Below are 13,700 nucleotides of genomic sequence, written 5' to 3'. Positions count from 1 at the left end.
TTTGCAGGCCCTTTCATGGGCCACATGTTCCTTGTCATGGTGGACGCGCGCTCCAAGTGGCTGTAGGCTCACATCATGCGCAACATCACAGCGGCCACAACCATCGAAAAGCTTTGGCAGGTGTTTGCAATTCATGCTTTACTCTGTTGTGTTCAACAAGAGTCAGACACAAACTTTACCTGTGACTTGTTCCAAAAATTCATGCGGAGAAACGGGATTCGCCATGTCCGCAACGCTCCGTTTCACCCGGCCTCAAAAGGCTTAGCGGAGCGGGCTGTGCAGACACTGAAAGAGGGGCTCAAAAGGATGACTGGGGGAACCATCACAACTAAGCTCTCACGGTTCTTGTTCCAGTACTGCATCACGCCCCAAACAACCACAGGACATGCTCCAGCTGAGATGTTGATGGGCAGAAAGCCAATTGCTCACCTGGATCTACTGTGTCCGGACATCAAAGCACAAGTGGAATGGAAGCAGGAGAAACTTAAAGCAAGACATGACCACAACGCGAGGGAAAGACAGTTAAAATCCAAGAAAGCGAGCGCTGGTTGCCAGGTATCATTCTGAGTCAGTGGTCCAGTCTCCTTGTAGTCAAACTGACTGATGGTTGAGTCATGCGTGGACACCAGGACCACATCCGCCTGCGCTATGACAAAGGAATACCATATTTTCAGACGGAACAGTTGCGGGTGGAATTATACAAGTTAAAACCTCCTGAAAGACTAAGTCATTGAGACTGAGAGACTTGTTGTGTTAGTGTTTGTTTAGAACAGCAGATCTAGTTGAAAAGAAAGAAGGACCATCATATACACTACCTTTAAAAAGTTTGGGGTCACTTAAAAATGCCCTTGTTTTTGAAAGAAAAGCTAAAAAAAATTGTCCATTAAAATAACATCAAATTGATCAGAACTACAGTGTAGACATTGTTAATGTTGTATATGACTGTTGTAGCTGGAAACGGCTGTTTTTTATGGAATATCTACATAGGCGTACATTGGCCCATTATCAGCAACCATCACTCCTGTGTTAGCTAATCCAAGTTTATCATTTTAAAATGCAAATTGATCATTAGAAAACCCTCTTGCAATTATGTTAGTACAGCTGAAAACTGTTGTTCTGATGAAAGAAGCAATACAACTGGCCTTCTTTAGGGTATCTGGAGCATCAGGTCTGTGCCCAAACAATTTGAGCTTCTACTTTTCAAAAGCCACCTTTCCAGAAACAAGTCTCTCACCGTTGCCGCTTGCTATAGACCACCTTCTGCCCCCACCTGTGCCCTGGACAACATATGCGAATTGATTGCCCCCCATCTATCTTCAGAGCTCGTGCTGTTAGGTGACCTAAACTGGGACAATCAAGCTTAGATTGTAGGATGACCGGGGTGGTCATCCTACAATCTAAGCTTGATGCCCTCAATCTCACACAAATTATCAATGAACCTACCAGGTACAACACCAAATCCATAAACACAGGCACCCTTGTAGATATCATCCTAACCAACCTGACCTCCAAATATACCTCTGCTGTCTTCAACCAGGATCTCAGCAATCACTGCCTCTGTGCTTGCATTCGCAATGGGTCTGCGGTCAAACGACCACCCCTAATCACTGTCAAATGCTCCAAAAAAGCACTTCAGCGAGCAGGCCTTTCTAATCAACCTGGCTCGGGTATCCTGGAAGGATATTGACCTCATTCCGCCAGTAGAAGAAGCCTGGTTATTCTTTAAAAGTGTTTTCCTCACAATCTGAAATAAGCATGCCCCATTCAAAACATTTAGAACCAGGAACAGATACAGCCCGTGGTTCACTCCAGACCTGAATGCCATTGACCAGCACAAAAACGTCCTGTGACGTATGGCATTAGCGTCAAATGGCCCCCGCGATATATAACTTTTCAGGGAAGTTAGAAACTAATATACACAGGCAGTTAGTAAAGCTAAGGCTGGCTTTTTCAAACAGAAATTTGGAGCCTCTCTTTCTAAAATGTTCAGCCGAAATTGTTGTAACCCTTATTATTAGCCTGTTCAACCTCTCTTTCATATTGTCTGAGATCCCCAAAGATTAGGAAGCTGCCGCGGTCATCCCCCTCTTCAAAGTGTGAGACACTCTAGACCCAAACTGCTACAGACCAAAATCTATCCTACCCTGCCTTTCTAAGGTCTTCGAAAGCTAAGGTAACAAACAGATCACCGACCATTTTGAATCCCACCGTACCTTCTCCGCTATGCAATCTGGTTTCTGAGCTGGTCATGGGGGCACCTCAGCCACGCTCAAGGTCCTAAACAATATCATAACCGCCATCGATAAGAGACAATACTGTGCAGCCGTATTCATCGACCTGGCCAAGGCTTTCGACTCTGTCAATCACTGCATTCTTATCGGCATACTCAACAGCCTTGGTTTCTCAAATGACTGCCTTGCCTGGTTCACCAACTACTTCTCAGACAGAGTTTGGTGTGTCAAATCGGAGGGCCTCTGGCAGTGTCTATGGGGGTGCCACAGGGTTAAATTCTCGGGCCGACTCTTTTCTCTGTGTATATCAATGATGTCGCTACTGCTGCTGGTGATTCTCTGATCCACCTCTACGCAGACGACACCATTCTGTATACTTCTGGCCCTACTTTGGACACTGTGTTAACTAACCTCCAGACGAGCTTCAATGCCATACAACTCTCCTTCCGTGGCCTCCAAAAACTAAATGCATGCTTTTCAACCGATCGCTGCCCTCACCTGCCCGCCCGTCCAGCATCACTACTATGGACGGTTTTGACTTAGAATATGTGGACAACTACAAATACCTAGGGGTCTGGTTAGACTGTAAACTCTCCTTCCAGACTCACATTAAGCATCTCCAATCCAAAATTAAATCTAGAATGGGCTTCCTATTTCGCAACAAAGCATCCTTCACTCTTGCTGCCAAACATACCCTCGTAAAACTGATGCAGTCTATCACAGTGCCATCCGTTTTGTCACCAAAGCCCCATATACTACCCACCACTGCGATCTGTATACTATCGGTGGCTGGACCTCGCTTCATATTCGTCACCAAACCCACTGGCTCCAGGTCATCTAAGTCTTTGCTAGGTAAAGCCCCGCCTTATCTCAGCTCACTGGTCACCACAGCAGCACCCACCCATAGCACGCGCTCCAGCAGGTATATTTCACTGGTCACCCCCAAAGCCAATTCTTTCCTTGGCTGCCTATCCTTCCAGTTCTCTGCTGCCAATGACTGGAACGAATTGCAAAAATCACTGAAGCTGGAGACCCATATCTCCCTCACTAACTTTAAGCACCAGCTGTCAGAGCAGCTCACAGATCACTGTACCTGTACATAGCTCTTCTGTAAATAACCCATACTGTTTTTTTGTTGCTGTTTTTTTCTCCTTTGCTCCCCAGTATCTCTACTTGCACATTCATCTTCTGCACATCTATCACTTCAGTGTTTAATTGCTAAATTGTATTTATTTCACCACTATGGCCTATTTATTGCCTTACCTCCCTCACCTAATTTGCATACACTGTATATAGTTTTTTCCATGTGTAACTCTGTGTTGTTGTTTGTGTCGCACTGCTTTGCTTTATCATGGCCAGGTCGCAGTTGTAAATGGCAACTTGTTCTCAACCAGCCTACCTGGTTAAATAAAGGTGAAATATAAACATTTTTTAAAAATACGATCTCGTACAACGCTGTGTACTACTCCCTTCACAGAACATTGCAAACTGTCTCTAACCATGAGAGGCCCCAGTGTACAACTGAGCAAGAGGACATGTACATTAGATTGTCTAGTTTGAGAAACAGACGCCTCACTAGTCCTCATCTGGCAGCTTCATTAAATAGTACCCGTATAACACCAGTCTCAACGTCAACAGCGAAGAGGCGACTCTGGGATGCTGGCTTTCTAGGCAGAGTTACAAAGAAAAAGACATATCTCAGACTGGCCAATAAAAAGAAAACAGATGGGCAAAAGAACATAGACACTGGACAGAGGAGCTCTGCCTAGAAAGGCAGCATCTCAGAGTCGCCTCTCACTGTTGATGTTGAGACTGGTGTTTTGCGGGTACTATTTAATGAAGCTGCCAGTTGAGGACTTGTTTCTCAACTTAGACACTCTAATGTACTTGTCCTTTGAAATTAAGGTGGGAGATGTGTTATAGTGTGGACACTATATACACAATTACATTAAATATGAATTGTACTTATCTGCAGTATAGTATGATTGCTATTCATGTGTGCATGGTTATTATTGACCGTAACCTTTCCCCTTGGAAGATGTCATCACCCTGAGTTGGATCTGTACAATGCGACTATACCACATGTTGAGTGGGCTGTATTGTTTGGCTGTATTTATACCGTTTGTACATTTAACTAGGCAAGTCAGTGAAGAACAAATTCTTATTTACATTGATGGCCTACCCCAGCCAAACCTGGATGGGCCAAATGTGCGCAGCCCTATGGGACTCCCTATCACAGCCCGAATATGATACAGCCTAGATGTGAACCTCTTGCACTGAGATGAAGTGCCTTAGACCGCCGCGCCACCCGGGAGCCAGTTGTGTACATGGCTGTACACCTTTTATTTCTTAGGTTGAAAGTAAAGGAAAGTTATATTGAAATGCGTGTAGGCATTCCTTGTCAAGTTACTACAGTAAATGTGTTATTTTATGTACAGATATTTTTTATAAAATGTAAAAAAAAGAAAGGTTTTATTTAATTGAGTTGTATGTGGTGTGGATGTACTGTAATGCAATTGGAAACACGGCTGATATGTGATTCATATGTTTCCATTCCAGACAACCGCCACAGAGTCAAGCTCCACCCACTCCTGGGAGACCCCAATTCCGACTACATCAACGCCAACTACATAGACGTAAGTTTCAGCTCTCCTTCCTTTCTGCTCAGAATCCTGTCCAATCACAGTGTTATACTGGGAAACACACCAAGTCATTCCTTATCCCTTTCTGAAAAACCACAGTCCATTTCACAGTATTTTGTGTCGCCCTAAGCAATCCGGTTCCCCAGATTTACCTGTGAGAGGTTATTCCTATTCCTGGAAACACCAGGCTCACCCCACCATCCACCCAACCCCGATCCAATCACAAACCTTCCTCTTGGCATTTGGCCAGATGCCATGTCTGTTTGGTGACTACCTCTACAACCCCTTATCCAACGCTATTAATAGACAATACATTAATTTTATAATACCAAGTCCTGGCGGTAAAGCCCTTTGTAAAACCCCCCCAATCCCTCTGAATTGAATAGACTGGATTGATGTTGTTCAATCGCTGGATGGACGGGGAGCATCTCTGAGACATGATCTCTTTGACTGCTCACCTTCACTTCATTATACTTCTTGTTTCCATCTGCATCAAATAGAATGTGTTTCCCGTAGAGCAACATGCATCATCAATTTGTTGGACTGTACAGTCATGAATGCACGTTATTCCATCATAAGAGACAAACTTGTCTAAAACGCCTCGTCGGAAAGGTGAAAGCATTCCTTTTACATCGTTAAGCCGGGAGAGATATAGAGAGAGGGGACTTGTGGAGGAGAAATGCTTTTAGGGGACTTCATTAGCATAGAGAGGGCACTTGAGAGGGCACTAAAATGGGTCCGTCCTATTTTGACTCCTGCCATTGTGAGGGTGCCAATTAGAGTGTCAGGGCACAGGGAGACCAGGCATCATTAGAGACCTGCCACTTAATGCTTGGGTGCTGCTCGCTGTATGGCCAAGTTGGCCCCCTGACAAGGCCTGGCACTGAATGATGAATAAATACGTTGCTACAGGGGAGTACTTGTGGAGAGCGCATTACTATTTCACCAAAGGTTACATGGAAAAGTTTATCCTCTCTCTGAAATGTGTTTTCTGTTTGTTAAAGCAGAGGTTGACGAAGTGCGAGCTCTCAGATAGTTTTTCTCTTTAGCATTTGATTTGATCTCTTTGTCACTCATCGCCAGGCTGTGTGCCTGTATGTGTGGCTGTGTGTGTGTGGGTATACAGTATTGTGCTGTATGTATATGCATGCTTGGCAGCTGCCTGTGTTTGTCATGTGTACATACAGGGCATCATTCCATCATCAAACTCTGCTGAACCCTGCTGAATGCTATATGACAGCGTCTAATTTGTTAAATAGGGAGACAGTCCAAAGCAATACACACACATGGCAGCACGTGCATGAACAAATGCATGCACGCACGCTCACACACAAAACACACACTCAGCCTCACACACACATACTGTATGTAAACTAGCACACCTCTCAGTACAGGTTCTCCTCCTGTCTGCAACCTTTATCTCCTTAGATTTCTCAATCTTCTTTCATTAACTAGCTTCTATCTGTTCTCTCTTTTTTTTCTACTACCTTCCCCACCTTCTCGACTTTGGACCCTGTAGATTCGGATTAACAGGGAAGTAAGTAATTCACTGCTCTTTCTATTGTCTACCATCCCTTTCTTTTCCCTCTTTCCCATGCAGCACATCCCTCTTTCAAAATGCAAACCCTTCAGTCTAGTGTTTGGGAGCCTGCATTCAGAGTTGGCACAAAGCAAGCTGCTCCGAGGTTTCACAATGTTCAGATTGCAGCAGAGTGAAGAAACTGAGGGTTGCCATCTCTTTTCCTTTTATCTGCCATTGAATCTTAGATGTTTGTCTATTTCCACCTGAGCCATGTCCAAGCTTCAAGCCAGTAGCTCATCTTACAGTAGAATAACAAGAGCACCATTGCACTCTGGCAATACCGTTGAAGGAGGTATTGTGAATAGGCACCCTTTTCTCGACCAAACCTAAATCAAAGACAACCCACTAAGTAAAGAGGAATGCACGTTTGAAGGAGCTCCCATATCTGCGGAAGACGAGACTGCCTTGTGGCCCATTGTTTGTGTGACCTGTGAGCATATAGAGCTGTGTCATTTTCACCATACCCACTGGCATGCCTTGTCATCTCCAGCATGTGACAAGTGTCCCTATGTAGTTATATTACTTGTGCTTGCATGAGGTCAAATCTCAGGAGGTTACGGTTACCACTATGACCGATTGAGGTGGTGCGTGGATGCCGTGGGCATGCTGAAAGCGCTGTCTGAGGCACAGATGGCTTACTAAGTATGTCATCCCATGTTCTCTTTTTCAGGGCTACCATCGATCCAACCACTTCATTGCCACTCAGGGTGAGTATCCCGCCATGTCTGGATTTGGGTGCTTGTGTGTGGGATTGTGTGTTTTTGTGTGTAAAATTGAGGTCGACCAACCTACCCAATGAACTTCCACGTAGGACCTAGCAACAGTGACACAGACAGATCTCAAGTGTCTCTCCATCCAATCAAAAGGTGACTGACTGCATGTGTGACCCGCCAACCCACTGCATGATATGGGGTGGGTGATACATGGAGACAGAGAGAGAGAGTGTGTGCGTGCGGGTGCGGGTGCGTGTGCGTGTGCGTGTGTGTGTGTGTGTGTGTGTGTGTGTGAGAGCCTACAGTTCTCCCTCTGTCAATCATCCACACCTCAGCATCAGTTAAACCCTCTCCTAGCGTGTCTAGCTACTCACTTATCTTACACAAACTCACTCTCTCTCTGAGAGAGAGAGATAAAGTGTGATAGAGTGTGAGTCTGAGTGAGTAAGCTATTCTTAGTGTCTTCCTCGGCCATATGATCCGTTTCCTGTTTCACCTGTCACTTCTCATACTGAGCCACAGTTCGCTGGCACAGACCAATGAACACTGCTATGAAGCACTGCACAGCACAACTTTAATTACAGTATGGCATTTGACCTGACCAGGAAAAACTCTTTGGTCCTACTTACAGTGCCTTGCGAAAGTATTCGGCCCCCTTGAACTTTGCAACCTTTTGCCACATTTCAGGCTTCAAACATAAAGATATAAAACTGTATTTTTTTGTGAAGAATCAACAACAAGTGGGACACAATCTTGAAGTGGAACGACATTTATTGGATATTTCAAACGTTTTTAACAAATCAAAAACTGAAAAATTGGGCGTGCAAAATTATTCAGACCCTTTACTTTCAGTGCAGCAAACTCTCTCCAGAAGTTCAGTGAGGATCTCTGAATGATCCAATGTTGACCTAAATGACTAATGATGATAAATACAATCCACCTGTGTGTAATCAAGTCTCCGTATAAATGCACCTGCACTGTGATAGTCTCAGAGGTCCGTTAAAAGCGCAGAGAGCATCATGAAGAACAAGGAAAAGCCGGATTTGGATACAAAAAGATTTCCCAAGCTTTAAACATCCCAAGGAGCACTGTGCAAGCGATAATATTGAAATGGAAGGAGTATCAGACCACTGCAAATCTACCAAGACCTGGCCGTCCCTCTAAACTTTCAGCTCATACAAGGAGAAGACTGATCAGAGATGCAGCCAAGAGGCCCATGATCACTCTGGATGAACTGCAGAGATCTACAGCTGAGGTGGGAGACTCTGTCCATAGGACAACAATCAGTCGTATATTGCACAAATCTGGCCTTTATGGAAGAGTGGCAAGATGAAAGCCATTTCTTAAAGATATCCATAAAAAGTGTTGTTTAAAGTTTGCCACAAGCCATCTGGGAGACACACCAAACATGTGGAAGAAGGTGCTCTGGTCAGATGAAACCAAAATTGAACTTTTTGGCAACAATGCAAAACGTTATGTTTGGCGTAAAAGCAACACAGCTGAACACACCATCCCCACTGTCAAACATGGTGGTGGCAGCATCATGGTTTGGGCCTGCTTTTCTTCAGCAGGGACAGGGAAGATGGTTAAAATTGATGGGAAGATGGATGGAGCCAAATACAGGACCATTCTGGAAGAAAACCTGATGGAGTCTGCAAAAGACCTGAGACTGGGACGGAGATTTGTCTTCCAACAAGACAATGATCCAAAACATAAAGCAAAATCTACAATGGAATGGTTCAAAAATAAACATATCCAGGTGTTAGAATGGCCAAGTCAAAGTCCAGACCTGAATCCAATCGAGAATCTGTGGAAAGAACTGAAAACTGCTGTTCACAAATGCTCTCCATCCAACCTGACTGAGCTCGAGATGTTTTGCAAGGAGTAATGGGAAAAAATTTCAGTCTCTCGATGAGCAAAACTGATAGACATACCCCAAGCGACTTACAGCTGTAATCGCAGCAAAAGGTGGCGCTACAAAGTATTAACTTAAGGGGGCTGAATAATTTTGCACGCCCAATTTTTCAGTTTTTGATTTGTTAAAAAAGTTTGAAATATCCAATAAATGTCGTTCCACTTCATGATTGTGTCCCACTTGTTGTTGATTCTTCACAAAAAATACAGTTTTATATCTTTATGTTTGAAGCCTGAAATGAGTCAAAAGGTCGCAAAGTTCAAGGGGGCCGAATACTTTCGCAAGGCACTGTATATGGTTGATGGTTGATGTGATGGTTTTACCTCTTTGTCCCATAGGGCCCAAACAGGAGACGGTGTATGACTTCTGGAGGATGGTGTGGCAGGAGAACTGCTTCAGCATTGTCATGATCACTAAACTGTTAGAGATAGGCAGGGTGAGTCCCACACTTCTCTCCTCTTACACACATCTCACACAGTGCAAAGGGGGACACAATAACATTTTCTCTGTACTGTATGCAGGTCCCTTGCTATTTGCTCAGACAGACATAAGAGTAATTGAAACACCAGCAGAATGTAAATGTTATAGTCTATGTCCCGTTATTTTCTTCTGAAGTCATAAACGTAGACATAGTGGTTAGGATCACAAAGTGTTTCTATCAATATCAGTGCATCAACTTTGCTGTTCCCTCTTAGCAGCTGTACTCCATAATCGATACGTTAGCTCTGGATTGTTCGTCAGCTGAAAAATAAAAAACATCTAACCTAAATAAAAAGTTACAAAAATCCTTTGTGCCTTAATGGAAAACATTAGTGGTGGCCCAGTTTTAGATATTATGTTCCCCCTCATTAAAGACTATTATAGTTACCTCTATCTATGGAAGAACTGGTTGATTTTGTTGGAGCTGAATTTAAGTATAATTGTTCTGTGTCTTCCTTACATTTATTTCATGCTGAGCAGTAGGTGACATAATTCTCCAACAAGTAACACTGCTTGGTCAAACACATGTCAAACACATTTCTGTGACTATCCTTGTATGCGTATTTGATCAAATGTAATTTGTCTCTGTTGACCAGGTGAAATGCTGTAAATACTGGCCTGATGACAGTGAGATGTATGGAGACATCAAGATTACACTGCTGAAGCTGGACACACTTTCAGAGTACACCGTTCGTACTTTTGCCTTGGAGAGGGTAAGTCCAACCATTCTGTACCTGCACATTTTTGACATTGAGTCAGTCTACGTCGATGACCAATATCACATGGATTTTACTTGTACAGGACAAATCCCAGCTATTACTAAGTATCTTTCCCTCATTCTTTTCTTATTTGGGTTTCTTATCGCTTCACTGCTTAAATATACCATGATGGCATTGTTTCTTCTTCCAGCGTTTCTAGGCAGTATTCTATAATCGAGAGTCTGTGATGTTTATCAGTCCAACTGAACAGAACCAGCAGTCAATCTGTCTCAATTATGAGGTGCTTCTGTTGTGAATGCATCCTATTCAGAGAACTTGGCTCCACAGAGGCCTCTTTGACTCCTCTTTCTGATAAAGGCACTTGGCGGACATATAGCACCCTGTCTCTGACTAAAGAGGGGTGATAGTAGGAAATACTACTCTGGCTCTATGGTTCTTTCCTCTCCTTTGTTACTGAGTTGGCCCCTGTACCAGTCTCATTCCCAATGCTCATAAACATTGCAGAGACCGCAGCAGTTGGCATATACACTGACTTGAGTAGACATTGTCTTACTGCCTGACGATGCATAAATACGATGTAGAGAGATTAGAATAAACAACAGCTCCTGATGTACAGACCGATGTGACTCAGAGACGATGACCATCGAGGGCCCTCTGATTAAATATGCCTGCAGTGAGAGGATTTAATAACTCAAGCTACTTAACCCCCCCCCCCCCCCCACACCGCTGAGGCATGCTGCTTCTACAATGACAGCACCTGAGCTTGAAGTGTTCATTGCTCTCAGTAGACCATCCTGTCAATCAACGCCAGGGTCTCTCCATGGAGCGGCTCAGAGCAACTCTGCGGAGTGACAGTGGCACAAACACAGAATTATCGTTTCACTGTTGCCGCCACTCTCCGTGGGAGCACCACTGTACGATTATGGAGTACAGCTGCTAAGAGGGAACAGCAAAGTTCTCGCACACACTTTTTCAGTTCTGCCCACAAATTTTCTATAGGATTGAGGTCAGGGCTTTGTGATGGCCACTCCAATACCTTGACTTTGTCCTTAAGCCATTTTTCCACAACTCTGGAAGTATGCCTGGGGTCATTGTCCATTGGAAGACCAATTTGCGACCAAGCTTTAACTTCCCGACTGATGTCTTGAGATGTTGCTTCAAGATATACACATAATTTTTGTTCCTCATGATGCCATCTAATTTGTGAAGTGCACCAGTCCCTCCTGCAGCAAAGCACCCCCACAACATGATGCTGCCACCCCCGTGCTTCATGGTTGAGATGGTGTTCTTCGGCTTGCAAGCATCCCCCTTTTTCCTCCAAACATAACAATGGTCATTATGGCCAAACAGTTCTATTTTTGTTTCGTCAGACCAGAGGACATTTCTCCAAAAAGTATGATCTTTGTCCCCATGTGCAGTTGCAAACTGTAGTCTGGCTTTTTTGTGGCGGTTTTGGAGTAGTTTATACTTACGTACTATTGTTTGGTACCTTCAGGCATTTGAAAATTGCTCCCAAGGATGAACCAGACTTGTGGAGGTCTACAATTTTCTTCTTGAGGTCTTGGCTGATTTATTTTGATATTCCCATGATGTCAAGCAAAGAGGCAATGAGTTTGAAGGTAGGCCTTGAAATACATCCACAGGTACACCTCCAATTGACTCAAATGATGTCAAATAGCCTACCAGAAGCTTCTAAAGCCATAAAATAATTTTCTGGAATTTTCCAAGCTGTTTAAAGGGACAGTCAACTTAGTGTATGTAAACGTCTGACCCACTGGAACTGTGATACAGTGAATTATAAGTGAAATAATCTGTCTGTAAACAATTGTTGGAAAAATGACTTGTGTCATGCACAAAGTATATGTCCTAACCGACTTGTCAAAACTATTGTTAACAAGACATTTGTGAAGTGGTTGAAAAACACATTTTAATGACTCCAACCTAAGTGTATGTAAACTTCCGACCTCAACTGTAAATAACATGAGCATATCTATTTCTGCTAAGCTTCCCAGTAAAGCTTAAAAAATTGCTCAAAATAGCCCACGTTAACATATGTAGATTAAGAAACAAGGTTCATGAAATCAATTATTTGCGGGTAACAGATGACATTCATATTCTATCTCTGAAACTCACTTAGATAATGCCTTTGATGATACAGTGGTAGCAATACAGTGTTATAACATTTAAGGAAAATACAGAAATGCCAGTGGTGGAGGTGTTGCGGTTTATATTCAGAACCACATTCCTGTAAAGATTAGAGGATCTCATGTTAAATACCTTTGAATTAATATGTCTACATGTTCATCTGCTTCACCTAAAAACCCATTATTGTGGGAAGCTGCTATATACCACCAAGTGCTAACAGTCAGTATCTGGATAACATGTGTGAAATGCTTGATAATGTATGTGATTCAGAGTGATATGTTTTCCGGGTGATTTAAATTTGGACTGGCTTTCATCAAGCTGCCCACTAAAGAAAAAGCTTCAATCTGTAACCAGTGCCTGTAACCTGGTTCAGGTTATCCGTCAATCTACCAGGGTAGTTACAAACAGCACAGGAATTAAATCATCAACATGTATTGATCATGTCTTTACTAATGCTGCAGAAATTTGGTTCAAAGCGGTATCCAAATCCATCGGATGTGGTGATCACAATATAGTAGCTATATCTAGGAAAACCAAAGTTCCAACGGCTGGGCCTAATATAGTATATAACTGGTCATATGATCATTTTTGTAGTGATTCCTATGTTGTTGATGTAAAGGATATTTGTTGGTTCATGGTGTGTAATGAGGAGCAAATAGATGTTGCACTTGACATATTTATGAAATTGCTTATTCCAGTTACAATTAAGCATGCACCCATTAAGAAAATGACTGTAAAAACTGTAAAATCCCTGTGGATTGGTGAGAAATAGAAAAATTGTATGGTTGAGAGGGATGAGGCGAAAGGAATGGCAAATAGGTCTGGCTGCACAACCGATTGGCAAACGTATTGCAAATTGAGACATCATGTGACTAAACTGAATAACAAGAAGAAATTACACTGAAACTAAGATAAATGACATGAAGATTGATCGTAAAATGCTTTGGAGTACCTTAACTTCTCATGGTATAGGGGACGCTTGCGTCCCACTCTGCCAAAAGCCAGGGAAAATGCAGCGTGGCAAATTCAAATAATTACTATATAAAAATCTAACTTTCATTAAATCACACATGTAAGATAGTAAATTAAAGCTACACTCGTTGTGAATCCAGCCAACGTGTCAGATTTTAAAGAGGCTTTTCCGCGAAAGCATAAGAAGCTATTATCTGATGATAGCACAGCAGTAAACAAAGAGGGTAGCATATTTCAACCCTGCAGGTGCTACACAAAACGCAGAAATAAAATATAAAGCATGCCTTACCTTTGACAAGCT

General features: G+C 43.0%; 1 protein-coding gene across 2 annotated transcripts in view; it reads left to right on the top strand.

Annotated features, from left to right (window-relative positions):
• The window catches only part of LOC139367656 (receptor-type tyrosine-protein phosphatase U-like), a 343,935-nt gene that overhangs the window by 290,459 nt on the left and 39,776 nt on the right, over positions 1-13,700 (top strand). The window contains exons 18-22 of one of the 2 annotated variants that reach the window (XM_071105929.1): positions 4,791-4,867; positions 6,393-6,410; positions 7,126-7,162; positions 9,422-9,519; positions 10,160-10,276. In XM_071105929.1, coding sequence (XP_070962030.1) covers positions 4,791-4,867; positions 6,393-6,410; positions 7,126-7,162; positions 9,422-9,519; positions 10,160-10,276 — 347 coding nt within the window. The remainder of the gene's footprint in view (positions 1-4,790; positions 4,868-6,392; positions 6,411-7,125; positions 7,163-9,421; positions 9,520-10,159; positions 10,277-13,700) is intronic. The other variant, XM_071105938.1, reaches the window with a different exon arrangement.

This window comes from Oncorhynchus clarkii, chromosome 2 (assembly GCF_045791955.1).
Source record: "Oncorhynchus clarkii lewisi isolate Uvic-CL-2024 chromosome 2, UVic_Ocla_1.0, whole genome shotgun sequence".
Taxonomy (NCBI): domain Eukaryota; kingdom Metazoa; phylum Chordata; class Actinopteri; order Salmoniformes; family Salmonidae; genus Oncorhynchus; species Oncorhynchus clarkii.
The sequence above is the reverse complement of the archived record's forward strand: the minus strand, read 5'-3'. Positions and strand labels throughout refer to the sequence as shown.